This window comes from Nyctereutes procyonoides, unplaced genomic scaffold, assembly GCF_905146905.1.
Source record: "Nyctereutes procyonoides isolate TBG_1078 unplaced genomic scaffold, NYPRO_anot_genome, whole genome shotgun sequence".
NCBI lineage: Eukaryota > Metazoa > Chordata > Mammalia > Carnivora > Canidae > Nyctereutes > Nyctereutes procyonoides.
Genome location: NW_026575037.1, coordinates 5,403,417 through 5,429,097, shown reverse-complemented (window position 1 = coordinate 5,429,097; position 25,681 = coordinate 5,403,417). Strand labels below are relative to the sequence as shown.

Sequence of the window (25,681 nt, the reverse complement as noted above, 5' to 3'; positions counted from 1 at the left end):
TAAGACTCAGTTTCTACATCTGGAAAGTGGGGTAGACAGTAGCTACTTCAAAGTGTAGGTGTGAGGATTAAATGGGAGCATGTGTGTGAAGGGCCTCACACACAGAAAATGCTCAATGTCACTATTATTAATACCACTCTTGCCCTTTCACAGGTCTTGAGTCTTTGAGAGACACATAAGTGTTGGTACCAATGGTGTGGAGATACCATCACTCCATCCTGGGGGTGAGGGGATCATTGCAAACTTTGAGAAAAGCTAAACTTCCTGCTCTTCAGTGACTTGGGGCAGACTGACTGCTCTCATGTACTCATTTGGCCTCTCCTCTTCATAAAATTGAATTTCTTTTGCCATATTTAAGAGGTGAAGGTGTTGGGTGAAAGTAAATAATTAGAATATCACCACAGGAAGCCAAATGCAGCTTGAGTGTTTTAGACTCAGGATGCCCTAACTCAGTCCAACCAGCCAGCCCTAGATGGAGTCCTTCTTGGGGCTAAAATTTCATGCAACATTTGTTCTGTTCCAGCTCTCCATGGCTACCAGCCTGAACCGACCGAATCGCCTAGCTCAGCGCCGCTATCCAACCCAGACATGATGAGAATGGTCACCCATCCCAGGCTGGTCTCCTTCCTTGATCTGCAGCCCCTCTGCCATATTGGGCCCCCCAAAAGAGTCATGCTGGCCTATTGCCTCTACTAGGACAGGGTCTTCCAGGACACAGCTCAGTCCAGTCTCTTAACATTAGCTTCAGAATGATGGCTGGTACTACATGGGCTGGATGGAAAAGCTGGGTAGAACAGCAGACTGGAGGGGAGCAGAATGCCATGGTGGGAGTATTCAGGGTGACAGCCTCAGATCCTCAGGAAAGTCAAGCCTAAGAACCCCTCAGCTGGAATCAATGATAACCCACTGGGCTCTGTGGCAGGCAATTATTTGGGGGAGGTGCCCAGAGCAATTTTCATGACTAACGTTGACACATTCCTCAATCTTAGTTCTATACCAATTCACGGCTCTAGTTAGCAAAGTTTATATACTGAAACTTGATTATTGCTTCCCGTCAGAACTCCCTCCTCAGTGACATTTCAGCAGTTTCCCTCTTGGTCCTAGTTTTGTGCACATTTTTATGTGCTTCAGATTAATTATATTTCTCTCACTTTCTTAGCTGGTCCTATTTTTTCACATTCTGGCATCTGGCTATCAAGTTAGATTGCTGTAGGCATCATATTGTCATGGTAACTACCGAACCTAATGATGCAGATGGATGGAACATCAGTATAATAAATGATGGGAAATGTTTCCTAAAAATTCACCCCTTCCTTAAGAGAGGAGGAGGAGTGCCTGATAGTGTTAATACCACCCTTCCTACCTCAGGCTTTTGCAAATGGATGTTTGGAGGGTCGGTGCAGCCAGAGGGAGGAGGGGGACATCTTGGAGATTTCCAGTTCTCTTTTCAAACCCAAAATAGGGATGACTCTTGCTGTTTGTCAGATTTGCTGCAAATTGCTCCTCACAAAGAACATTTTTTTCTATCTGTAATTGTACATACAGGTTTTGTACTCTAATGTACTACAGTTCTGATGTGGATAGCGATTAAAACAGATGATTTTATAGCAAATGCTTGTCTCTGGCTGATTTTTGCAGAGGGAGAGAGCACACTGAACACACTCTTCCCTGAAGTGCTTCTAATAACGGTTTCATTGTGTGATAAGGTGCGTGCAGCTGGAAAGAGCCCTTTGTTAATGGAGAATCTGGGGACTGATCCTCTTAACTTCCAAGTCTACTCTAATGTTATTTTTTCAATTTAGAAAATATGGACAAAAGCGCCTCTGATGCAAATCAGTCACTCCATTAACTAAATACTGCATTTTCTGTTCTCTGAAAAGTTTATTCATCTCTCAGATTAAATTAGGAAATGTATGCATAAGTGTTTTTTGGACCAAGAAGGCCCTCGGTAAATGCCGTTTCCTTACTTCCCCTAAAAGACAGCTGCTCCTGCCATTTGGTGTGCTGACATCCAGTGGTGGCATGATGGTGGCAGCGTGTGAGTTTCAGAGGAACCAAGTGGTTTCAACTTGGATCTCAGTGGATTCACAGTTCATCTCGTAACCTTGAGCAAGGTTATGTAACTGTCCTGTGGTTTAGTTCCCTCAACTATAAAATGAGGATGCTAATTACGATAGTATGATAGTCCCTACCACATAGGGACATCCAAGAATTAGTCAAAGTCTTAGAAAAGCACCTGCTACATGCTACCGCTAGATGAGGGGTTTTCTTTTTTTTTCTTTCTTTCTTTCTTTCTTTCTTTCTTTCTTTCTTTCTTTCTTTCTTTCTTTCTCTTTCAAGATTTTATTTATCTGAGAGGGAGAGTACACAAGGGAGCACAAGCAGGGGGAGCAGCAGCTGGAGAGGGGGAAGCAGACTCCCCACTGGACAGGGAGCCCAATTCAGGACTTGATCCCAAGACCCTGAGATCATGACCTGAGCCCAAGGCAGCTGCTTCACTGACTGAGCCACCCAGGTGCCTCTATATATACAAGTGTTCTTAAAAAATTATTAGTAAACAACCTAATAGGTACAGTATAGACTGCCTTGTTGCCTACCAAATTAAACTCTGGGTCTTTCATTCACAGTATAGGTAATGGAACAGTAATTTAAAACTACTTCTTGGGGCACCTGGGTGGCTCAGTCAGTTGAGCGTCAGACTCTTGGTTTGGGCTCAGGTCATGATCTCATGGTTGAGCCGTGCATCAGGCTCTGTGCTCTGTGGGAAGTTTGCTTGAGATTCTCTCTCCTCCCTTTGTTCCCCCCCTCTGCTCACAGGCACTGTCTACTAAATAAATAAATCTAAAAAAAAAAAAAAATCCCTACTTTTCAATAGGTGTCCTTATTACCAAGCTACTTTCTCTTCCTGCATCCTATCTGCCACCAATGCTAAGTCATGTGGCTTAGTGCCCCTGGGAACAATGACAGGAGAAGGTCAACCCCATAAAAATAACCTCTTTAGAGGAGAGTGAGGACCAAAGAGGAAGGCAAAGAATCAGATGCCTGGGTACTCACTTCCTCCCCCCATTGGAATAATTCCTGCAAAATCAGTGACTGAAGCATCACCAGAGTCAGCACTGAGCTGAGTTACTTCCTAGGCAAAGGGATATGCAGCAGTGAACAATGTTTCTGAGGGCAACTCAGGGGGCTTTATGCACTAGAAAGGGAGGAGGTCATGATTTTTATGCTAATTCTCGATTGACAGCTCGTGCTCTGCAAAGTCAGGCACATCCATTAATCTATATATGGTTGGCTAAAACAAGTCCTGTTGCTCCTTGGGCAGGAGACAGCCCTCAGCTGGGTGCAGGAAGGTCTGATGAACCGGTCACTCAGAGTTCTTGGTTGTTTATCAGCTTTTTTTAGTGGTGGTGATGGTGGTGAGTTTGCTAAAGGTCCTGATCGTTTTACAGCTTCAGCTGGCAAAAGCCAGTTGTGAACAAAAGTGAGTGCAGCTGTGAGCAGGAAGCATTTGGTTTTCTTTAGAAGGTGAAAACTTGGGGGGAGCAGAGCAGGTTGTGAGCAGAGCTGCTGGGATGGGGAGCCTGAGAGCACGGGGCTTGGGGTCCCCCTCATCCTCAGGGAAGGCCACTTGAGCAGCTGGCCTGGAGGAGCAGTGGGCCCGGCAACCTCCAATGTGGCTGGAGAGTCATGGCAGCTTGGCCTCTGGGATGGTCCTGGCCTGAGACAGAGCTGCTAGCCCCCTGCAGCCTGGTGTACGTGGATGCCTGCAGGGAATGACTGCGCAGTGTCCCTAAGGGTCACGGGGAGCCAGTTGTGCCCCAGCAGACCCAGGTCAGGGCTGGGCCAGAGCAGCCACCCGCCCTGTCAGCCGTAGGCCTGCTTTCCCACCACCGGGAGCCATGTGGGGAGAGAGAACAAGCCGAATTCTCTAAGGGAAGCCTTTACCAACAGACACTGCTTGAAAGAGAAGAGCCTGAGACATTATCAGTTGGCAAGTTTGTTTTCTCCTCCTCTTCAATGGGGTGTGAGCTTGGAGGAAGAAACGGAGAACAAAGATGCTACATTTGCCTTAAACTGAGTGGTGAGATGTGCAAACTCAAGATCCCGGAATATGCGTATAATTTAATATTTATATGAAAACACTTAAACTTAATGTTCAGTAATTTGGAAGAGAACAAACCATTAAATTCCATTTACGTGTCTTTATCACATATCACCATTCCAGGCTTCCGTCTAATCCCCTTATATGGCTGTAAAATTGCAAACCAGCCCAGCTTCCTCAGCCACCTATACATCCTCCCCTTTCAGCCTTAACTCAAGCTTCAGGGTGCTCAGGATCAAAGCCTCTGGCTGCAAGCGTTTCTTCCCCCTGGAAATCTTTTTTTTCCTCTTTGCTCTCTTCCTCTGGGTAACCAAGACGGAGAGCAAGAGACCGCATCCACCTCTTCACTAAAATCAGAATATTTTCTTCCCAAGAGGAAATATGCAAAACAGTCTACTGCTTGAAGAGAACAATAGGTATGTAATTAGGGTCTGGGCACTCACAGAAGTTCTCCGGGAGAGTGGAAGGGAAGAGACTTTTCTCCTCTTCTGTTTGCCATCGTAAGCTGGAAATTGCAAAGAGGATGATCGGCACACCGTAGGATGCTGGGCACTCACCTGAGTTGGCCGCTAAACGTGGTCCCCAGCGCGGGCGGCTCTCGTGAGTACTTGAACAAGGCATCATCCTTTCGGGGTCCTCCAGAAATGGTTTCGTAATGAGATGTGAAGTTATTTTGAGTGAGGATTAACAGCGTATTAAAATGTTTTATTACAATCTCGCTAAGTAGAGGAATCTGCTTTCCGTACTTTCTTCCTTTTTGTATGAATCTCCAGGTAATAGCTCTTCACCGGAACTAGGTGAGCAGCAGCCCAACTGGACTGACCTAATGCTTGTTCCTTGCAAGTGAGGTGCTTTCCTGGTCTTTATCTATCTTAAGAGCCGATTAAGTATCCAATTTTTAAAGAATCCCAAGATAGGGGGATTCCACGACTGCCCTTGAGGCAGCCCAGACTTTCACACCCTTGAACATTAGGAAATCATCCCTAATACTTTATGCCCAAATCACTCATGTGGCTCTTTAAGACACTCGGCTGGTCCTCAGCAGAGATAGAGAACAGCTGCTTCCTACCACCTGTGCCCAGAGCTCTTTCACGTTCTGGAAGGCCATTAAATTCAGTCTGAGCTTATGAAATGAAGGTTCACAAAATGGGGTTTTCTTGCCTAAAATTGGGGATATAACTACCTAAAAGCTTGGAGTTTCCTGGTAGTTACAATTGCCAGGCATCCTGAATTCAATAATAGTAATAGTATTGGGTACTTTGCGTCAGGTACTGTGGTATGGATCCCATAAAGTGTCTAGTATTTTTTTTTAAAGAACTATTTTTAAATTTTTATTTATTTATGATAGTCACACAGAGAGAGAGAGAGGCAGAGACACAGGCAGAGGGAGAAGCAGGCTCCATGCACCGGGAGCCCGACGTGGGATTCGATCCCGGGTCTCCGGGATCGCGCCCTGGGCCAAAGGCAGGCGCTAAACCGCTGCGCCATCCAGGGATCCCAAAGTGTCTAGTATTATTGTAACATATGATAGGTGGGGAATCTGGAAACTCCAGAGAAATTAAGCAATTTGTCCAAAGGCACACAGTTGGCAAGGAGGGAACTGGGGTTAGAATCCAGGTAGTCTGAATCAAGTGCTCCGAATCTGGGCTTTTAGTCACATTGTCCCTGGACACACATACATACATTTATTTGCTCCATTATTCATCAAATATTAACTGAATGATGTTTCAGGCACTGTACTGCTTTCCCAACAAAATACTTTTGACACTTAAACTACTCATTGTCTACTGAGGGAGACAGACACATAGACATAGAAATTACTACATAATGTAAGAACTTTTATACTTAAAAACATGTTCAAAGAACTTAGTACTTTGATATCCCTTAATAATGTAGGGGTTTCATCTATTGATATAACTTAGGGGCTTAAATGTAATATGTTCAAATTGTACCACCTCTCGTAGGCTAAGATCAAAGGTCAGTTCACTGCTTGTGTATACGAGAGCAAATCTGTTAGCTAGGTGTTTTTTTTTTTTTAAGATTTTATTTATTTATTTGACAGGGAGAGAGAGCGCGCACGTGCGAGCTCCCCAAGTAGGGGGAGTAGGAGAGGGAGAAGCAGGCTCCTGGTTGAGCAGGGTGCCCCACATGGGGCTTGACCCCAGGACCATGACCTGAGCTAAAAGCAGACACCCAACCGGCTGAGCCACCCAGGCACCCTGTTAGCCAAAGTTGTTATTTTTTTTTTTTTTTTTGTTTTGCCAAAGTTTAAAGCGGCACTTAGGATAGGTGTGCAGGAAGTCTGAGGAACAAGAGAAATAGTGCACTGTGATCACAAGGACCATGGAGCATTGGCATCTGAAAGAGAGAATCTGATTTAGACTTGCCAAGACTGCCACGCAGAGTCCCCTCTGGCTTCTTCCTGCCCTTTGCAGGATTCTGAAGCAGGAAAAGACTGAGTATTGCAGGGGAACTCTGCAGAGAAGGGTGCCAGGTGGCGCATGTGTGTGATTTTGCATGTGGACATATACAGGGCACCATCCCGTGAAGATGCCTTCTCAATTTATCTCTTCACCTAGACTCCACCCCCACCTTTGATTTCCTCTTCTTCACAATTATTGTTTACTCCCAAGAGAGGATTATTTAGAAGTTTCTTCATTACACATCATCCATGTGACTGGTACTATGTAGATGCCCATGGAGTCCCACTTACTAGAATAGGATGTAACAGATCCTGTGTCAATAAATACAGGCATTTGGCTAGAAACTGTTAGCTAATTTCTTATGTTCCTGCAGACTGGGTTCTTGGAAATCTAAAGTCTTGACTTTTAAAACTTGTCTCTGAGTTCTAGGAGCCCATTTGGGAATGTAAAAGATGATCACTGTTTCTTGATTTAACTTTTCACCGTTCTTATGTTCTACAATCATAATTTAGGATCACAAGGAGACTTTGTTGTCCTGGAACAGAAATAATTCGAGTTTTGGGCTTCAAAATTTCATTGCCATTTCTTTGGATATTTAAATAAATACTCAAGAAGTAAAGAATTAAGCAGGGCCTCCCAGTCATGACTTTTTTTTAAAAAATAGGAGACATCAGATTTATTTAGTTATTTATGTATTTATGTATTTATTTATTTGAGACCCAGAGAGAGAGGCAGAGACACAGGGAGAAGCACCTTCCCTGTGGGGAGCCTAATGCAGGACTCGATCCTAGGACTCCAGGATCACAACCCGAGAAAAAGGCAGTTGCTCAACCACTGAGCCACGCAGGCTAAGTGACCAAGGATATAAAAGTCATGACTTTTTATTTTATTTTTATTTTTTTTTTTAAACTCTTTTTTAAAATTTTTATTTATTTATGATAGTCACACAGAATGAGAGAGAGAGGCAGAGACATAGGCAGAGGGAGAAGCAGGCTTCATGCACTGGGAGCCCGACGTGGGATTCGATCCTGGGTCTCCAGGATCGCGCCCTGGGCCAAAGGCAGGTGCCAAACCGCTGTGCCACCCAGGGATCCCAAGTCATGACTTTTTAATGTAAGTTTTCAGCTTCTTCTCTTAGCAGTCGGCAGCAACTCCTATCCTTCCTTCCCCTAGCCCACAGATGCTGTTTGCTATCCAGGTAACTTATGTCAGTTAATATCTTGAGTCAGGATCCTGCTGCATGTACTTTGTGGAACAGGTATATTGCCAACAAGTTACAGATATGCTGACATTTGCTAAATTGGTTTTTAAATGCACCAGAGTAGTTTGCAATTTAAAGGTAGTTGGTGTTACACCGCCTAAAATAAAGAATTATTTGCGAAGGAAACAATCACTCCCGACTTAACACTCTGTAGAGGCTGACGTTGTAGTCTTGGGGAAGGCATTGCAGCAAGCGTAGGAAGACTTTCAGTTCTGGGCTCACAACCCACTGGCTAAACTGGTGACTTGCCATGAGTTAATTGAATTTCTCAATGTCCCCAAAATTTGTAGTCGAAAACTCTGATCCACCCATCTGACGAACATTTATTAAGGACTTCCCATGGGGTAGGTAAATGAAAGTCAAGTACTAGCTCTCAGAATGCACAAGTGAGTTGGGAGGCTAAGTGACCAAGGATATCCCAGGATAATTGTTGCCTCAGGTGCTGTTGGTGTGTGGCACCCTGATTCTGCCTCCCAGGGAGGTGATGGGGAAGGTTCTGGAAGAGGTAACTTTATCACGAAAAGACCCAGCCCAGAGAGGCGGATCAGTTTTCCTAAGTCCCTTTAATTAAAGTTCTGATTTCCAGGCTGATGAGCTTTTCCTTTGAATATGAAAACATAATTTAAAATGTAAAGCTTTTTTGGGGGCACCTGGGTGGCTCAGTCTGTCTTCAGCTCAGGTCATGATCCCAGGGTCCTAAGATGGAGTCCCGCATGAGGCTCCCTCCTTTCCAGGGGAGCCTGCTTCTTCCTCTCCCTCTGCCTGCTGCTCCTCCTGCTTGTGCTCTCTCTCTCTCTCTCTGACTCGCTCCCTCCCTCTAAAATAAATAAAATCTTAAAAAATAAAATGGAAAGCTTTTTATTATTGCATTAGGGGTGTGTTTGTAATAATAAAAACATCAATAATAATATTTCATGCTAGGCATTGATACAAGAGTGTAAGTTTACGTGTGTTTTTCATTAAATTCTCTTAACATACAATGAAGAGGGTATTTTGTAGAAATGAAGCACAGAGTTCCAATAACTTGTGTGTAACGTTGCACAGCAAGGATGGAGCTGGGAAAGCATTGTGCTTGGTGCCTCTTCTTTAATCCTTAAAACAACTCGAAGAGGTAGATTTTAGCTTCACTTCCTAGGGGAGGAAGTAGAGCCTCAGAGGTTAGTAACTTCCTCGAGATCACACAGTTCTTGGAGGAGCTGGGATTTGAACCTAGGTCATCTGGCCCCAGAGCCAAGGCCCTTACCTCTTGTTTACTTAGTTTAAGATGCTTGTGCCTGTTTTGCAAACCCCAACAGGACTAATGAACCTTGTTCCCAGCCTCAGCCAGGGGGAATCTCTGTTCCTCCGTTTCCATATGCAACTGAGGGATATTACTCATTATCTTGTGTCTATTTTCTCCATTAGGCTTGAGACTTCTCAGGGACAGGTGAGTAACTTACTCATCTTTAGATTTCCTGCACCTTGCATAATGCATATGCCTTATAAGGGCTCAAAATTCAAAATAGACCTGAATGAATAATTTCCCATCATGAGAACCTCAAAACTGTTTAAGAAAATACCCCCAAATGACTTCTGGCCTAGAGGTTGCTGTGTGGGGGTCACCTTACTGTTTGAATATGATCCATCTCTTAATCTCTAGAAGCTGAGATAGGGCCCAGTATATAGTAAATGTAAAAAAGAAAAAATCTGTGAATGAATGAATGGTTTTGTAGGGGAAGCCAGGGGCACAAATGAGAGGATCATTGCAGCTTTTGAGAAGCTGTCCACGGGAGAGATGATAGATGTTTGGAAGAGGGAGCCTGGCGCCCCTTGCAGAGACCCCCAGGCAGACTGCCTTTGTGGCAGCTGATGGAAGAAAGGTGCCCCCACCTGAGGTCAAGGCAAATGATATCCTGCATTTACAAATCCTCATTTGATCCTCAGGGGTGCATAATTTTGGCAGAAGCATTTCTTGGTTTTGAAAGCTACTTCACCCCTTTACAACCTGTGTAATTGCTGTTGGAATGCTTTGCCCCGGTAGTATCTTAATTAGGTCAGATTTTATACCAAGGGCTTTAACTTAATCCTCCTGCATCTGCAATTCTAAGGTCCCATACTCTTGGCACTGCCAGGAAACATTCACATTTTCTAGATGTGGGACACGCTGACCCAGAGCCTGTTTTTACTCTTTTCCCCGGGGGTGGGGGTGCTGAGGGGACCCAGGAGAGCTAAGTGAAAGGAGATGTATGTGCCAAAAGAATTGCCTAAATTCTTCTAAAAAGAAAATCCCATTTCTGAGTTCCCCTGCTCCAAGCACTGCTTGGATATTGCTTGGATAATTGCAGGATCCAAGGCTCTTTGCGTTTAGTTAAATTATATACTTTCGCACTCTGTGCGTTAAAAAAAGGCCACCTTTTTATTATCTGCTTTTTACCAAGCAGAACATGCCCCTAGAGTTACATCCTTCCTCTCCCCACCATGTCACCCAATAATGAGAAGTAAGCCATTTGCCAAGAAAACAAACACAATATAAAAATTACACAAATACATAATCCCCAACCCAGAAGGAAAAGAGCAGCTGCCAGCTGGCAGTTTAATATTTATCCAGAAGGAAGGTCCCCAATAGGCCGTAATTCCTCCGTGGGACGGGGGAGGTGGCGGGGAGGTCAGTGATTAGAATCACCCGAACAGGCCTGGTCTAAATAGGGACACGGTGGAAATCACATGGGCCAGCTCAGTGTGGCTGCCCCCCCCCTCCATTTCAGGTGCATTCGGGAGGCACCCGAGGAGACCATCAATCTGTCATGTGAAAGGAGAGATGAGGGTGGGGAAAGGAGGTAATTGGAATTGAACTTGGGACTTTCCCTCCAGTGGGAAGGGTAGCTAGAGAAATATGGAGCAGAGCCATCCCCAAGGTAAGGTCGATTGGGGCTTTCGCCCTGGCCTTGGGGAGCAGTGTGGTGAGAAATGAAAATCTGCTCTGGCTATAACATTTCAGATCAGCCTCTTTGCTAACTCCTGGTCTCATCCTGGGTTGGGATGAGAAGTTTACTCCTCCCGCCTGAGAGATGCACTTTCCGTGGCCTCAGTTGACTCAGGGCTCATGATGATTTATATATAACTTGCATCTAATTCCTTAATCAAATGCTCTTGGAGTGAATAGAAATTCCGTTATTAGAAATTGTGCAATGCATGAAAGCTAGTCAATCTTCCATTTTATTGATAAGTTGGAATTTTAAAACAACTATACCCGTCGATATGATGGTTCTTTCTAAGAAAGAGGCAGTTAACGGAGCTGTGTAAATCAGAAGTGTCCTGAAACTGTGGTTGGGGAGACATGATAGGGCAAAAATGTCTACCAATAAAGTGGAGTATTACAGCAAATTACCCAGTTTATACATGCAGGCAAAGCTTCGTTTCTCATGCCATGTTTGAGAGCCAATAAAGCTTGCAAATGTGATGGGAGACACTATTTCTGCCTCTGTGCAGCTGTTTATCAGCAGCTTTTTAACACATTTTCACATATTAATGAGGTGGCATAGCGGTTCCAGAATTAGAACAGTGGGATGTATCATTGTCTGCCTTATCTGAAGAGATGCCTGCTGTCGGCCTCGTTACCAGGGTGTGCACAATGGAAATGGAATTTTGGTGGGTCCTGCGTGTGCACATGGTCCCTCCTTCCCCATGCCCCCAACCCCACTCATCTTTGACTCTGCCAGAAGAGGCGCTGGCACTGGGATTGGCTGTGTTGCTGCATTTTGCAACTTTGTCTCCTGGTTTCATGATGTCTGTGTCAGTAGGGCTGGAAACTTCCTCTTTGCTTCCCCATTTCCTAAAAGACCCTGGCATTCAGGAGGTGATCCATAAATGATGAATGAATGAATGAAATGAATGAGTGGCTAGCTAGATAGATGCAAGTGTGTTTTCCCCAACTGTACTTCAAGAAAGAGAAGAAAAGAAAAAAAGAAGCGTCCCCTCAGTGCCCACCCTCTGTAGGCACAGTTTACCGGTCACAGTGGTTCAAGAAGTAGACAGCACGGCTTTCCTTGTATTTTCATATGAATGGCAAAGTGGCAAATGAGAGCTCTAAGAACTGTCGGAGGCGTAGGGAGCACTTAAGGCAGAGATTCCCAAACACAGGCTTGGAGCTGTGGCCACAATGGTGCAAGGTTTTCACCAGCCTTCAAAGAAATGAGAAAAACAAGCACAACATAGCGCGTTTGCATAGAGCTTTATGAATTTTCTGTTACATTTCTGCAATTAGGTCTTTCTACATTATCTGACATTGAAATGCCCTTTCTTTTATAAAGTTATGGTAATAGACAATAGCATTAAAAAAAAATGCCTTTACTTGCCCAAACCAAAAGTTCCTGAGTGTCTGACTTTTTTTTTGGTTGTGGGGAGGGGAAGTTTAATTGTTCTGTGAAATCCAGAAGTCTAGAACCATTGGTTTAACTTGTCTTTGTCCCTTTGAAAAAAAATATTCACTGAAATCATCTCATGGCCTTAAGTGAGATGCCGGGCTACTTAAAAAAATTGGTCATTTCAGCAAATGATAAGGCAAGTCAAGTACTAAGGTATCTCTCTTCTCTCTTTGGAGCAGGGATCCAGGCTGGGTCACAGGATTCTGGTAGTAATGCCATCACTAAGCTATAGGAGATTTCTTTCTTTTTTTTTTTTTTTTAAGATTTTATTTATTTATTCATGAGAGACAGAGAGAGAGAGAGGCAGAGACACAGGCAGAGGGAGAAGCAGGCTCCATTCAGGGAGCCTTGATGTGGGACTGGATCCCAGGTCTCCAGGATCACGCCCTGGGCCAAAGGCAGGTGCCAAACCACTAAGCCACCCAGGGATCCCCAATTTCTTTTTTTTTTTAAATAAAGTTTTTATTCATATAAAAAAAGAGAGTGAGCATGAGGGGCAGAGGACAAAGCAGACTCCCCGCTGAGCAGGGAGCCCAATGTGGGGCTCCATCCCAGGGTCCTGAGATCATGAGCTGAGCCAAAAGCAGATGCTTAACTGACTGAGACACCCAGGTGCCCCACAGGCAATTTCTTAGATCCAGGTCAGTCACTATGACAGAGGAGCAGAGGCCAGGATACTAATTTCTAATGCATTCTTTTCTGCTGCAGATGTAGCTGCTGCTTTGCCTTTAGGTGGGTCCTATATGAGCCCCGACTGTGCAAATGCAGAGCATCTCTCTGAGCAATGAGGATTCTAGTTGGTGTGAACTATGGGAAAAGAAAGCTCTGCACAGACACAGACACAGGAGACATCATGTCTCCTTTCTCCAAATTCCCAAAGCTCTCACTGTCCATGCCACACAGCATAGCACTTGGTTTTTATACTGTCATCTCTTGTGTGTTTATTATTCTTATCTCTCCGAAAGCCTAGGAACACACAACTCAAATCATGTTATTGAGAAACTTTTTTTTCTTTTTTGAAAACACAATCTTTTCTGGAGGCTGTTGGCCACTCGTGGTCCTACACATGATGGAGATGCGAGTTTCTGTTGACCTGGTTTCCAGCCCTGGCTCTGTGACGGATGGATGACACTGTACGAGCGAGTGCTGAATCTCATATACCCCAGATCTCTGTCACTGAGAGGGAGTGACAGTACTGACCTGCCTCACAGGGAGAAGTGTCATAAGCATTAACTGCCTAATGATGCTAATGCTCTTTGAGAATATAAATGTGAAACATTATCATTATGGTTAATGCTGGTCTTCAGTTTTTAAATTTTTTCCTCAAAGGGGAGAGGCAGAAAGATTATTTAAAGAAAGAGTGAATAGAAGGCTACAGTTTGTGCTTAATTCATGAGTGACTTTGATCAGAACGGCATAAGCAGTGGGAATGCGGTCTTGAAGTCCTGAAGGTAATTATTTTTACTTCAGGGCATGAAGTCTTCTCTTTCTCCTCCTCCCATCAGGGAAAAAAGAAAGAAAGAAAATGCTAGGGAAGCTAATGCTCTTAAAAAATAAGATGATTGCTCTATGTCAGGTCTAGAGATAGTGTTTGCTAAAGCTCCTGCTACAGAAGAGGCCCAACCGAGCAGACAGGGACTGGCACAGAGCTGGGCTCTGCCTCTGCCATCTCGTCATGGAAGGAGCCAGAAGCCAGAGAGGCTACAATGATTTTGTTTTTTAGAGTCCCTTTAGTTTCTTAGAATTTTCAGAGTAAAAGGAGAGCCGGTAATCCCTATTTCCAGTGTCCTTTCTACTTGTGACAGACATTCATGGTTCCCCAGTTGTGCGAGTTTCCTCTTGCTGCTGTAAGAAATGACCATAAATTCAGTGGCTCAAACCAACAAATTTATTATCTTACAGGTCTGGAGGCCAGAAGCCTGATGGATCTCAGGGGGCTAAAATCAAGGTGTTAGGGCTGGTTTCTTCTGGAGGAAAGGAGACTGTTCCTTGCCTCTTCCAGCTTCTGGGGGCTGCCTGGCTTCCTTGGCTTGTGACCACATCATTCTGGCCTCTGCTTCCATTATTACATGGCCTTCCCCTCTTCTCTATCAGGTCTCTCTCTTCATCTCCTTTTTTTTTTAAGATTTTATTCATTTATTCATGACACAGAGGGGGTGTGCAGAGATACAGGCAGAGGGAGAAGTAGGCTCCATGCAAGGAGCCCAACATGGACTCGATCCCAGATCTCCAGGATCAGGCCCTGGGCTGAAGGTGGCACTACCGCTGAGCCACCGGGGCTGCCCCTTTGTCTCCTTCCTAAAAAAAAGAGTATTTGATTACATTGGGCCCACCTGGATAATTTAGAATAATCACTCATCTCAAGATCCAGGCCAAGAAAATGCCAAGTGTAAGAGTCCTGAGGTAGAGCATATTTAGTGTGTGAGTAGCAGTCAAGAAGCCAGCATGCTGGGGGTGATGCAAGGGATGGGGGCAATAGGAGAAGAGCTCAGAGAAACAGATGAAGGCAGGTGGCATAGGACGTCACTGACCTCTACTCCAAGTGAGAGGAAAACTCCTGATGGGTTTTGAGCAGAGGAATGACTGACATGACCCTACCTAATACTTTCCAAGGTTCACTCTGATTGGTGGGTGGAAAATAGACTCCAGGTGGGAGACAGGATGCTCAATCTTACAACAAACCAGGCAAAAGATCATGGTGGTAGGACGAAGGTGATAGCTGTAGAGAGGTGGTGGAAAGTGGTGGAATTCTGGATATATTTTCAAGGTTGAGCTATTAGAATTGCTGATGGGTTAGCTATGGGATGTGAGAGAAACAAAGGAGTAAAATGAAGGTTTTTGGGTTTAGCAGCAGGAAAATAAGGAAGACCACAGGAAGAACAGATGCGGGGAAAAGATCAAGAGTTTGATTTGGACATATGAGGTTGAGATGTGTATGGGAATTACAAGTGGGGATGTGCCAAGTCCATGCAGCTGGATTTGTTAATCTCAAGTTCAAGGGAGAAGCAGGTGAGAGTCTTCAGAGAATAAATACTCAAAACCTATGATGTCTGCTTATTTGTCAAAGGACAAAGATGAAGTCTTTTAATATGACATTTCAGGTTTTCTGTGACCTGGTTTCAGCCTCATCTCTCAGGTCTTTTTTTTTAATTTTTATTTATTTATGACAGTCACACACAAAGAGAGAGAGAGGCAGAGACATAGGCAGAGGGAGAAGCAGGCTCCATGCACCGGGAGCCTGATGTGGGACTCGATCCCGGGTCTCCAGGATCGTGCCCTGGGCCAAAGGCAGGCGCTAAACCACTGCGCCACCCAGGGATCCCTCAGCCTCATCTCTCATTGAACTTCTACAACCAATGCTTCCATTACTGATATTCTCCAAACCCTATGCCTTTCATGCTTCATAGTTTCTACTTTTGTTGTTCCCTTGACTTGGAGTGTGCTTCCCTTCCTTGCCTTCAAAATCCTATTAATCCTGATTGCTTCTTCTGATTGCTCTAGTTGAAACCATCATTCCCTCCTCTATGTTCTCAGGTAGACAGTGTATTCTCTGCTTACTTATATCTGACTACTTGTATTGAAGTCTATATCCCCTCTAGGTCATAAGTTCCTTGGGAGTAGAAAAGGACCATGGTTCATTGATCCTTATATCACTAGGATGTCTCCATGATGGAGGTAGACATGGGTGGGATCCTGAAAACCAGAATTCTCTGTCACTCTTCACACTACTGGTTTTGAGGTAGATCTGCATGGAGGACATGACCAGACAGTAGCACACTATTGATTCACTGCTACAGGTGTTGGCCAAAACCCCCCTGGGGAACTCATGGCTGGGTGAGGTGGCTTCACCATATGTGAGTCACAGTGTCTTCTTTGCCTCCAGAAGAGCTCAAAAACTGAAAAATTGGCTTCCTAGGTTCTTTTCTCTGAGGCCCACCCTCAAGTCTTGATTATTCTCTGTGAAAGTTGAGGCCCAGGACAGCTGAATCTAACAGGGAGAAGGTCTGGGGAAACATAGCCTAAAGCAGAGCTGATCTAAGTCATGCCCCTAGAGACTTGGGAAGGGGGAGTTGGTAGGAAGCTGGAGGTTTAACTCATCACACTTTTTTTTTAAAAAGATCTTATTTATTCATGAGAGACACACAGAGAGAGGCAGAGACATAGGCAGAGAGAGAGAGAGAAAAGCAGGCTCCCTGTGGGGAGCCTGATGCGGGACTCGATTTCAGGATCCTGGGATCATGACCTGAGCTAAAAGCAGATGCTCAAATACTGAGCCACCCAGGTGCCACTTAACTTGTCACACTTAACCAGGTATGAAGACACAATCTGGAAATAAGGTCAGGAACTAAATAAGGAGGTAAGAGAGCAGGCCAGGGATGTAAGAGCCCATGAATTCTTGCTCATTGCACCAGATATCCCACTGTACATTATGATTCAGTAGTGTCCAAAACCAGGTTCCACATCTGGGGACTGAGCTGCAGTGGGGAGAGCCCTGAGTCCCACCACCGGGTGGAGCCTGCCCTTGCATCTAACCCTGATTTTCTCCTGGTAGGTTCTCAATAAGATTTCATTAGACTGCTGAATTGAATAAATCCCCAGGAACACACACATGTTCCCAATGGGAAGACAGAGACGTTTCTCTGTTTCAATAATAGCAAGTGAAATAAAAATCTGACAGGCTTTCTCTGAGATCCTAAGATAAGATGTAGTATAACGTAGCAGGTAGGAATGAAGGCTCTGGAACTCTGTGATCTTGGATAAGTTAACCTTGGATAAGTTAATTCCATAAATGGGAGTGATGATATTTCTCATACCATAGAATTTTTTTGCACTAAATGAGTTAATACTTCTAAATACTTAAAACAGTGCTGGGCAAATAGTGGATGTTGGATACATTCTCGTTATTTTATGAAATTGAGTTATAGAATGGCAGAGATTAACTATGCCAGAGGACATCTCTAGCTAGGTCTTTGTTCTAAGAAGGTTTGAAATTTCCAAGGAAGAAAGATATAGGCTTTATCACATTATCAGTGTCTTTTACTTGACTATTTCTCACTGCCACGCGGCCCATTTCTTGGCAGCAGGAATGACCCTTCTCATCCAGAGGGACCATCTTATTGGAGCTGGTTATGGGGCTGTTATTTGGGCAGCTGCTTTTTGGCATGATCCCAAGTGAAATGTTTGAGCTGGCTCTTTCCTCAGGCTCAGAAGTCACCTGGCTAATATGAACTTTGATGGTCCTGGGATGCTCAGCTGGACTCTCTGGCTTGTGTCGCACTGAGCAGGTGGTCTCGGACCAAGGGCACAGGTGTTGGCAGCAGTGGTTGTTGGAAGGTTAGTGAGGCCTGGGAACATTCCCATCAGTTTGTGCGTGTGGCCTCTCCAGATGGGTAAAAAGGGTTTTACTAGGAATCTCTGAAGCAGTATTTTCTTCCCTGCTTTTCTGACTTTTATTGTTCCAAATTTATAGTTTTTGTCTGGGTGGTTTGAGGGTCTTTTCTATGCAGCTTCTGCTCTTCCTCCATCCTGTTAACATTTGTCTGACCAGTTAGAACTCTGACCTGGGAATCCTACATGCCTTTCTGATGGTGTCCTTTTAATTCTTTTATTTAGCTTTTTAAACCACACCCCCCCACACACACACCCAAATTTCTGAGATCATCATTCATCGTATGAGGTAGCTGGCAGGGTCAGAGAGACTCTTAGGTAAATGAAGATTTTTGTTTTGATATTTGATTAATTCAACCTCCCCCTCCCCATATTCCAGTGTCAATAACTCCTATCACTTTCTAAATTCCAAGAGGGGATTTAGTTTGGAGTCAGAAAACAAAAATCAATGCTTAAAAGCTTGTCTTTTTTGAACCCTATTTAAGTGGATCAATTACAATTTTTTATTTCCATGATATGTTTTACATAAGAATATTCATTCAACAAATATTGACAATGATAGTGTAGACCAAAGAGAGAGGGAGAGAGAGAGAGAGAGAGAGAGAGAGAGAGAGAGAGGAGTAAAAGCTAAAGGACCTTCAGCTACTACTAAAAATAAAATACAAAATATAAGCAGATGTCTTACACAAAGTCTTTCACAAGCTAGGGGAAAACACTGAAAGAGAATCTTCTACATTATACAATAAAAAGGCAACTTCCATTTCTTATTTGTATGAAAGGAAAGAATTTTTTTTAACTACAAAAGTTACTTTTAATCATTAAAAAAAAAAGTAGGTTGGGAAGTTTAGGTTGTATCTCTTTTGGATAAGCTGCAAAGTAGCCAAACCTGACCACAAAAGGTAAGCCTGTGACTAAACAAAGTCACCTGCTCCCACCCCAGGCCTCAGACCCACCCCCCGTGTTGAGGCAGAAGAGGAGGGTAAAGCAGAAGTGTAGGGAGGTGGGGGGGAGGGCGCTAGGGGCAGGTGTGGAGAGGCAGGTGTGTTGAGGATGAGGCTGGTTTGAACATTGAAGGGAATATAAGATAAATATTTCCATCTCTATACCTACATAGATAAGGTTATAATCTAATAGGGAAAACACGATACATGCTAAAGTGGGAGACCAGAGTGCAGAAAACACTGAAAAACTGAAAAACCTCAGAACTTTTGCTCAGTTTGTAATAAAGGAGCATCTTTTCCTTCTCCCGGGGTGGAAATAATTCTGATGTCACTGATGTGTGAAGACTCTCCTTCCTAATATACTCATTCAGACCAGGTAGCCTGTATTTAAGCTCCTCCTGGGGCGTCATTGCTCATGACCCACAAGCCTTTTGGGGTGTACTTTGTGGCTGCTTGTGGGGTCCCCTGCCACCTTCTCAGACAGGCAGCTTAGTATGAGGCAGATCGAGGTTCAACTCCCAGCTCCTCCACCTGCTGTGTGCCTTGGGGTGAGTCACTTAGCTTTGATAAAGTGCAGTTTCCTCATATGCAAAGCAGAGACCGTAGCACCTTTCTCATGAAATAAAAATTAAAATGAGACATCTGTATCATACATGGTACATAGAAAATAGACAGTTAATGTAAATTCTCTCTGTTCTTATACCAAGATTTTCTCTTTTTTTTTCATTCTTCTCTCTCTCTTTTTTTGTTTTCATTTCTCTTTCACTCAGGGTGAATGTTGATTAGTTTTTCTAGGTTCCAGGCACCTCTGAGATTACTATCAGCCAGGACTTGAGCATGGTTGCCAAATTGTAAGCTCCTTATGCTGACACGTGGACCACATGAAGGGACTTTTCTCAGTGCTAGGTGATGCTAATTGCCAACTGATCTGAAGCCAGAGTTGCTTTCCTTTGTTTAATAATTTATATCTTCTCTGAGAACACTGTGCTAGAGTTTAGAATTACAGAAAGGGATGATTTATCTAAATGCCAACAAAGCTAAACTGCAGTAAAATCACCCAAACCCCCCTCTGTGGGCTGCCACTCACTCACCACCCAAAACCTCAGGTGGCATTTGAGGGAGTGTACACGGCAGGCAGCAGGAGAGTTAAGCTCCTGGATGCTCCGTGGCGGCCAGGGCTCCCTGGGAGGGAGTCAGCAGCTCCTGCTGGCGAGGAAGCCTGGCGGGGCTCCTGGAGACCGGGCCCCATTATGTGTTAGGTCCTGCGCTGTCATTCCCACTTATTCTTGCATCAGGCTTTTACTGAATACGTACTACGTGGCGAGTCCTCTCCTGGGTAGCATCATGAGTTTGGAGACTGGTTCCTCTCGAGCTGCTCACAGTCGGGTGCAGAAGATCTATGCTAATGTCCAACGATCCCTTTCTTCCTCCTCCCCATCCATGCTCCCAAGTAGCAATAGAACAACAACCTCCTCCAGTGTTTTCCCTTCTTTGTGGCATTTTGGAAGAGTGGGAGTTGAGGAGGGTGAGGGAATAAGACAGGAATAATAAGAATGAGCATTTAAAGCAATTGCACTAGGCATTATATACACATATATTTCAGAGTGTCCTTTCCTTATCAGATTTGAGAAACCTGGTTTCATGCTACAAACATGAATTAGTTAATAAAGGGCTGTTGCTATGGGATAGCGCTTTGACCTTTGTGGGAAACTCGGTACCATAAACTGACCTTGGCCACTCCCTCAGATGCTTGACCTCTCCATTTTAGTAAGACTGTGATAGCATCTGGGCATCACCAGTTAGCGCACAATGAAACTGATCTTTGCATCTTTGGTTCCCTCTGTCTGGAAGGCTGTTCCCTGACATCCTCGTGGCTGGCATCCTTCCTCCTTGGCTGACTGCAAGGACCCCCCTCTCAGGCAGGTCTCTCAGGGGGCACTCCATTTATACTGAGTACCCCGGCTCCCTGACATTCTTACCATTCAGTTTTTCTCCATAGCGCAGATCCTCATCTAACGTCACACATTTTACCTATTTTGTGTGTTTATGTGTCTTCCCCATAAAAGGCAAGCTTCACGAGGCCTAGGAGTCTTGTGATGTCTGCCCCCTGCTGTATTCTCAGGACCCAGAACAGCACCTGGCCCAGGCACGTGATCAATAATTATCTATTGAGTGAATTAACCTTGATGCAATTAGGAAGCAATGACTGTGCTGCCTGAGGGTGGAGTGAGGCCTTCCCTAGCAAGGCAGGATTAGGGAGTGGACCATTCCTAGATTGATTCATTCATTCCCTTGGTATTTATTGAGCCTAGCTCAGTGCTGAGCTTTGTGGCAGCAGATACAAGAGACACGGTTTCTGATTCCAGAGGACTCAGTCTACTGAGGAAAAAGGACACATAAATAATATGAATAGTAATGATGATGATAGGTCACATTTAAGGGAGGGTACTGTCGCCAGGTGCCATTGTAAGCATGTTCATGTACGCAGTATGAACTCTTCTAACTCTAATGAAATGAGGTAATGCTCTTTTGCTCATTTTGCAGATGAGGACACAGAGGCAGGAAGAGATCATAGGCCTAATAACAGTCCAGTGTGGGAAGCGGTCTGAGGTGTGATGGGGGTGTGAAAACAGCTCCCATATTCAGTGGGCGCTCCTGGCGTGGGGAGGGGCAGTGGGCAGTGTTGCAGACCTGGGCGTAGTCATCGCTCTGCTGCCTATCTCCATTGACCGGCTCTTTTAGTTGCTGGACGCTTCTACCCTCCTGCGCTCCTGTTCCTGCCGCTGCTGACCTGGTCTCCCCTGAGCTCAGCAAACGCTCCCATTCTGACAGTCGTGACTCCCCGCTATTTTGATCTTGAGTCTCAGGCCCCTCCAGTGCTCCAAAGCAGGCAGGATGGCTCAGCCCGGATATTCTGATTCCCCACTCTGTGCTCTCAAAAGCTGTAAGCTTGAACACCCCAGACTGAGTCCCGGTATCCTCTGTGAGAGGGGAGAGACAGCCAACAGCCCCACCTCCCACCACTGCTTGCTTTGCAGGGGCCTACGAAGGTCTGCATTCACCTTAAGGGTCTTTTGGGAGTTTCCAAAATGAGAAAGTTTAACACCTTCAACTTTCTCACCTTGTCTGCTTTTCTCTCAGTCCCTTCTGGGTCTTGGGTGACCACCCTTTGTGCTTCAGAACTCTAGGAGGTCACTTGTCTTCCTCACCTAATGATGTGTTACAGAAAACAAGCTTCCATTACTTGCAAAAGTGTGACGGGAACATGAATATTAATAACTCCCATGGGTTTCTTGCAAACATCCATCACCACGGCTTAGAAGGCTTGTTCTGACTTGCCTGGCATGGGGGGTAACTGCTCAGCAGAACAATGATAAAGCATTCATGAACCCAGCTTACGCGGGGCTCTTTCTGGGGCTTTGAACTCCAGGGCTCCTGCGGGGCCGAGATGCGGAATGCTCTCCTCCACCTGGGTTCCAGCATGAAGATGTTTGACTTCCGTCAGGGACAGGACCTGGCAGATGTGTCAGGACCCAGTAGAGCAGGAGCAGGAGTTTTTTCTTTATCAAAAAGCAAGTTCTCCTTGTTGACAGCATCTTGGTGAGCAGGTGCATTTGATCTCAGCCAGGTCAGGTTGGAGTGATGCTAAATTTCGGACCTGGAGAGCTGGCCTGTCACAGATTCATAGAACTGCAGAGCTCAGAGACCATTATTTTGGGTAAACTGAGGCTGCACAAGGAAGAAGAAAATCAGCATCAGGGCCAGGAGCAGAGAATCTGGAGGTGACCATTTCCCTTGGAGAATCCTAGGATGATCCTATGACGAGGGACATTAGGACAGTGTCACCCTTGGCATTTATTCAGGTTTTCCATTGAAGCCTGTTACATGTCTTCTCAGTGAAAGTCCTTTTCTTTTGGAAATATCCAAATACACGGCATTTCCTGCTCCCTAGGTCTCCAGATTCCTGTTTAGGATCTCATAGGGTTGACCTAGGCTGTGACAGAGGTCATAGGATTCCCATCTCAGGCAGTATTGTTCCAGTAAAAAGTGGTCTCAGGATCTGAAGGGAATTCCTGACAGGGCCATAGAATGGCAGCAGTTCTAAGAGATTGTAATCTCTGGGATTGAGAAACAGGATGGCTCTGTTTCTGGAGTTCTCTTCCCTGGGAACCCCATGTGATCTTTGGGGATTGAGCTCCTGGTTTGATGGCTGTTCACTAACATGATAGACTGGGTCCCCTAGCTGAAAAGCCACTGTTGAAATTTATTTTAATGTGTATTGTATGTGCCTTTTCAAATTTAGGGCTTAAAAATCATCCATATCTCTAGCTAACAAATATAACAAATCTTTTGGATTTTCTAGAGAAAAATATCTTCTTAGGTAATTTCGATGTGATCAAGGCAGCATCTGTTTTGCTGAACTTTAGGTCACTCATCAAATCTATGGTATTAATGAAAATGCTCATTTTCTTGGGCAGAAGCATGTAAATCTCTCCACTGTACAATTAACAGTGATGGGGAAATCTGCCATTTCTTCTAGCTGTCAGATTTTCTTATAGTTGGAATTCTAACATCTTGCATCAGATGTGACCATACAGATGAAAGTCACTGAAACGGGCCTGGCTTTCTCCCTAAAAGACTTCATTGCAGGAAACCATCCTCCTGCAGAGCTCTGATATAGGTTGCATTAGGTCACAGCTGCTTCTGCCTACCAATGTTTACTTGGGAGGCAGCTTGGTATCATTGTGGAAGGAATGAAAGAGTTGGAACCGAAAGGTCTATGATGTGAATCCTGACTCTGAAATTTGCTAGCTGTGTGACTCTGTCTTTTCTGAGCTTGGGTTTTCCCATCTGTAAAATGAAAATGTAGTAACAACTGCTCTTTCCACCTTATAGAATTTTCCCGTGGATAATAGGAAAACTTTGCATTGCTAAAGAGTTGTTGTTTTGTTGGATATTGAATAGAAATAGAGTTAGTTGAAATTTTTTCTAAGGATATCCAAGAATATTCTTTGAACCACCCATAAAATTGTTACTGAGTACATGCAATTAAAGCTGATTGTATAGGAAGGGTACTTTCCCAGTCAAAAGGGGGGAAAAATTGCCATGGTGATTATAGCAGGTAACATTGGCTCTGCTCTCCTATCACTCCTTTCTCCTTTGTGAAATAAACCTGATTTTGTTTACACATACACCCTCCTTCATCATGATCACATGTTTCCAGGGAGGTGGGCTTTAAGAAGAAGCAAATCTTGCTTGGTCTCAGCCAGTGGTTCCTAAACTTTAATGTGTACCAGAATCACCCAGAGGGCTTGTTAAAACACCAACTGCTGGGCTCTACCCCTGGAGTTTCTGCTTTAGTAAGCCTGGTTGGGGTCATAGAAGTTGCATTACGTGATGGTGATACTGCTGGTCAGGAGACCATGCTTTGAGTGCTACCAGGTAAGCCAGTCATGGTTGTCCCATTCTCCTTGCCAATCACCGGTCAGGTATAGATGCATGACATGGTGCTAACCAGTGAGATGTGAGAAGCTTGCCGGGGCTTACTGGAGAGCTATCCCTACTCTTCAAAAGGAAGAGGTGGCTTCTGTTTTACCTCTGGACCTTGTCTCTGGATGGGGCACCTGGGACTACTGCAGATATTTGGGACTATGAAGGAAGCAACCCTAAGGACAAGGTGGACATTCTGAGAATGACCAAACAAGAAAGATAAGAAGCATCTGGGTCCTTAATAATGTCACTATGTTGCTGAAATAACTGGCGCTGTCTATCTCTTCTTTGTTGAGACACTTTGAGTTGGAGCTCTCTGTTTCTCTCAAAGGGAACTTAATGGTTAAAGTGATGATGTTACAGTTTTTCCCCCCCATGGGGACCTCGGGGTAGGATATGTGACAGGGGTGCTGAGCCTTATTAGCGGTGATGGGGGATGGCTGGCACTAGTGATTGTAGTCAGCCATGAGTTGTGTACCTCTGTCAAAGTCTAATGGAACAAGAGTCAGGAAGGGAAAGATTTTAGGGAGGGGTGGAGACAGCAAGAGGGAAGGGCTCACAAGCTGGGAGATGAGGCCATATTCAAATAGGTTGGGAGTCTGGGGTGGGGTGTGGGGGGTATGCTGGGTGCCTTAGGAATAGCAGACTTTTGAGGGCTTCATGGTCCAACTAGGTGGGAAGGGGAGCCCAGGGTGGGAAAAGACAGCTAAAGAAAGGCCGACTAGGTGGATCAGAACTGGAAACCAGGAAACAAAAACATGGCAGGGGGACTTCAGAGCTTGTGTTCTAAAGGAGATATTATGTCCCCCAAATGATATATTCTTCTCTGCTGTTTTTGACATCTATAAAGTTTTTCTTGGTTGAAAGAGAGTGTATGGTTCTGGTGACCATTATTGAGTGGGATATACACCATCTGAGGCAGCCAGTGACTTCACAATAATTACTAAGAATTCTCCTGTCCTCAAACTTTAGAACTTGTCACAGATGTGTACTGTTCCACCAGTAGGCTTGATCTGCACCCTTCTGGTGTTTGTCCCATTTCCTTCCTCTTTTCTGGGTGTCTTCAGTGGGCCAAACTATGACCCACCATGGGTCTCTCCTGCCCCTCTGGCCACTGCCAGGCCCTGGGTGGCGGGGGTGGGGGGTGCTTTTCTCAGCATTGGTGATGAAGCAATGAAAAGATGAGAGCCTTGTTCTCAAGATGCTCAGGCTAGGGTGGCACTGTCCAACAGAAATACAACACAAGCCACAAATGCAAGCCACACGTGTGATTCTAAGTTTCTTAGGAATGACATTAAAAAGTAAAATGGAAAAGGGATATTAATTTTAATATATTTATCCCAGTAGTTCTCAGCTAGGGAAGACATATCCTCCCGTGGGGCATTTACTAATATCTAGTAATGCCACTTGACCATGTCATTAGGCAAATTTTTGGTTGTCAACAACTGGGAGGGTGCTGATGGCATCTAGTGGGGAGAAGACCAGGATGCAGCTAAGCCTCCTGTGAGGCACAGGACAGCCCCCCGCAACAAAGAATGATGTGACCCCAAAGGTCAGTAGTGCTAAGGTTGAGAAACCCTGATTTAAGCCAATATTTCTAAAATGTTTCATTTTGATATGTCAATCAAATCGAAAAAAATCATTAATCTGATATTTTGCATATTTTAAACTTC

At 44.6% G+C, this 25,681-nt stretch overlaps 1 protein-coding gene across 5 annotated transcripts in view; it reads left to right on the top strand.

The window, feature by feature from the left end:
* Nucleotides 1-1,592, top strand: part of SEC16B (SEC16 homolog B, endoplasmic reticulum export factor) — a 40,496-nt gene extending 38,904 nt beyond the window's left edge. For all 5 annotated transcript variants that reach the window (XM_055319448.1, XM_055319446.1, XM_055319447.1 and 2 more), the window contains one exon: nucleotides 524-1,592. In XM_055319448.1, the coding sequence (XP_055175423.1) occupies nucleotides 524-592 (69 nt within the window). In that variant the 3' untranslated portion in view covers nucleotides 593-1,592. The remainder of the gene's footprint in view (nucleotides 1-523) is intronic.
* Nucleotides 1,593-25,681: the final 24,089 nt, after the last annotated feature.